Source organism: Olea europaea, unplaced genomic scaffold (assembly GCF_002742605.1).
Source record: "Olea europaea var. sylvestris unplaced genomic scaffold, O_europaea_v1 scaffold15932, whole genome shotgun sequence".
NCBI classification, from domain to species: Eukaryota; Viridiplantae; Streptophyta; class Magnoliopsida; order Lamiales; family Oleaceae; genus Olea; species Olea europaea.
Window position 1 is genome coordinate 1 of NW_019233558.1, and position 2494 is coordinate 2494.

Consider the following 2494-nt stretch of genomic DNA (forward strand, 5'->3'; position numbering starts at 1 on the left):
TGTGTGAGAAGAGAAAGGGGGGGGGGGGTTTGAAAAGTTTTAAAGCCAAAATTACTAAGTTAAACCTTATGTGCTAAGAAATTTTACCAAAAAGTTTAAGTGGGGGCCCAAAATTACATAGTTAATATATGAAAATTAGTTGTTTGTATATAGTTGCTACCAACTGATTCTTTCCATTGCCCTTGCAGGGAGCCTGTGTTAAGAAACTTTCAGGAAAAGGAAAGCTTGATGATAGTAAAGCAACAAAACAGATTGTTGCACTTCTAAGTGCTCCACTTGATAAATATAAAGATATAGATACTGCATTGAAGCTCTCGAACTATCCCCGAGTCATGGAACACCTCGATAATGGAACAAATAAAGAGATGTCTAATGTTATTATTCAAAGTATAATGAAAAACAGGACTTACATTTCAACTGCCGAGAAGGTATATACTTCTATATGCTTACATTTAGTTGTTTCAAGTCTTACTTCATTACGACACGGATTGTTGGTCTTTATAGGTAGAGGCGCTCTTTGAATTGATTAAGGGGCTCATTAAGGACATAGATGAAAATCATCAAGATGAGGTGAGTTGAAGATGTTCTCTATTAAGTTATTTATATGTGGCTTTGATCGATAAATGTTTCCTTCTTGTGTTATATTATCTTTCCTTTTTTTTAGGTTCTTGAGATAATTTTATTCCTGATGATCTGTCATTATATTCTTTTATTCTTTATTTATCCACTTTCCTTTTATTTCCAGCTTGATGAGGATGATTTCAAAGAGGAGCAGAATTCTGTTGCACGGCTTATTCAACTGTTGTACACTGATGATACAGAAGAGATGATGAAAGTAATAACAATTTTTTGTTTTTCAAATCATTGTCCATGCTCCAACTCGGTGATTTTAGAGACTATTGTCATCTGTCTTTGCTAACGTTTGACTCGATTATAAATTTTTGATACTCGCATTGGATGGCTCTCTTAAACTCATATCTCATTTATAATTAGAGGAATAAGCCTGAGTATGGTGTAATTTTAGTCATACTTGCAATGAGTTACTAGAGATTGATGTCATGGTGTACCTAAAAATCTGAGCGTTTGCAGCACCTATGAGGGCTAAGTGGAGATGATGTTACCCAAAGAATTAAGCTTGGTAGGATTAGGTGGTGAGTGGTTCTGTGGCCTGTTATGGATGAATTGTACAGCATTGCTGCAAGAACTGCAATATGGAGATTGAATGTTGGCTTGTCAAGAAAGATCGTCACTAATTGGTTGTGGTGGAGAGGAGAATGCTAATATTGACATGGTAAAATAAGACGAGTCTTGATGGAGTAATAATTAATAAATTATCATATTCACGAGTTGGCTAAGGTGCCACTGTTGATGATAACTTGCATTTTGGACTGATTGTGTTGGTTTAATTGCATCCAAAGATGGCTGCTAGAATTGGTGGGTAAGAATAGCGATGCAACTAGTCCTATGCTAAAGCACTGGTATGAGATGGAATCTTGGCTTGTGAAGAACAAATTGGTTGTTGTATAGATGAGGATGCTAAGATGGATGTGGTAATGGAGTGATTAATTATCATTTTCACGAGTTGGCTAAGGTGCCTCTGTTGAAGATAAATTATGTTTGGTGTGATAGTTTATATACATCCAAAGAGGCTGCTTGAAGCACCTTTAATAGCGATGGGACTAGTGTTAATGCTAAGTTTGAAATGATCAGAAAATCAGGCCTCTGAACCTTGATAGAGTGGAGTGGAGAAATGGATCTACATGGATGACCTTTTATGAGTAAAGGATAAGACTTTATAAGTTGAATATAATTATACGTGTTTATGTTTAACATGTGAATATCTATAGATGTCTATATTGAGGAATGCGTTTGATGATTTTTACTGAAACAGACTCTACAAAAGTCGTCCACTGCTACAATTATTTGGTCTTTAATTTCACTGAAACAAGTTTTCCTGTTATCTAAGAAGGGCTTTGACACATGTGCAGCCCTATGGCACTGTGCCTGAGTACCTTGGTACTTGGCTGATGATCACAAAATTATTGACGTGTTCCTTCAACTGGACTTAAAGCATGCTTATATTTGAAAGTGTGAACTCACAAATTACGTGTTAATTTTGTGAATGTTTATAAGACTTTTAAATATGATCTTTACAAGAAGGTCATTCTTTGATCTGTTCTTTAAAAAAGATCATTACTTTAATCTGTTAGGATATACATGTACTTTTTGTGTTCACTACATTGCTAAATATCTGAAGCTTCATTGTCGATAGATTATGCATTGACACATTACAAATTCTCCTTCCCATCAAAATGCATGAGTCACCCAACTAAACAAAGGTCTCATAGTTTATATTCTGAACTCCAATTACCTCACTGAGATGATACTTCCTCTCACCAGCTCATTTTGACCAAATTTAAGGTCTGAAATTTTGTCAAGCATCACAATCTCATCTAAAAGGGTCTGTTAGTTCAATAAATTAATGATTAATTTT

At 35.0% G+C, this 2494-nt stretch overlaps 1 protein-coding gene across 1 annotated transcript; it reads left to right on the forward strand.

Moving 5' to 3' along the window:
- The first annotated feature begins 168 nt into the window (after positions 1–168).
- LOC111377003 (vacuolar protein sorting-associated protein 35B-like) lies at positions 169–1309 on the forward strand. Its single transcript, XM_023000016.1, has 3 exons — positions 169–428; positions 505–570; positions 746–1309. Exons 1-3 carry the CDS (start codon positions 333–335, stop codon positions 917–919), a joined length of 336 nt encoding a protein of 111 aa, XP_022855784.1. The 5' UTR covers positions 169–332; the 3' UTR covers positions 920–1309.
- The last annotated feature ends 1185 nt before the right edge of the window (positions 1310–2494 follow it).

Excerpts from the sequence above, each read along its gene's own strand:
- LOC111377003 (XM_023000016.1), top strand. The coding sequence starts at position 333 with ATGGAACACCTCGATAATGGAACAAATAAAGAGATGTCTAATGTTATT. Across the intron at positions 429-504 it reads ACATTTCAACTGCCGAGAAG|GTAGAGGCGCTCTTTGAATT; the intron begins GTATATACTTCT and ends TGGTCTTTATAG. Across the intron at positions 571-745 it reads ATGAAAATCATCAAGATGAG|CTTGATGAGGATGATTTCAA; the intron begins GTGAGTTGAAGA and ends TTTTATTTCCAG.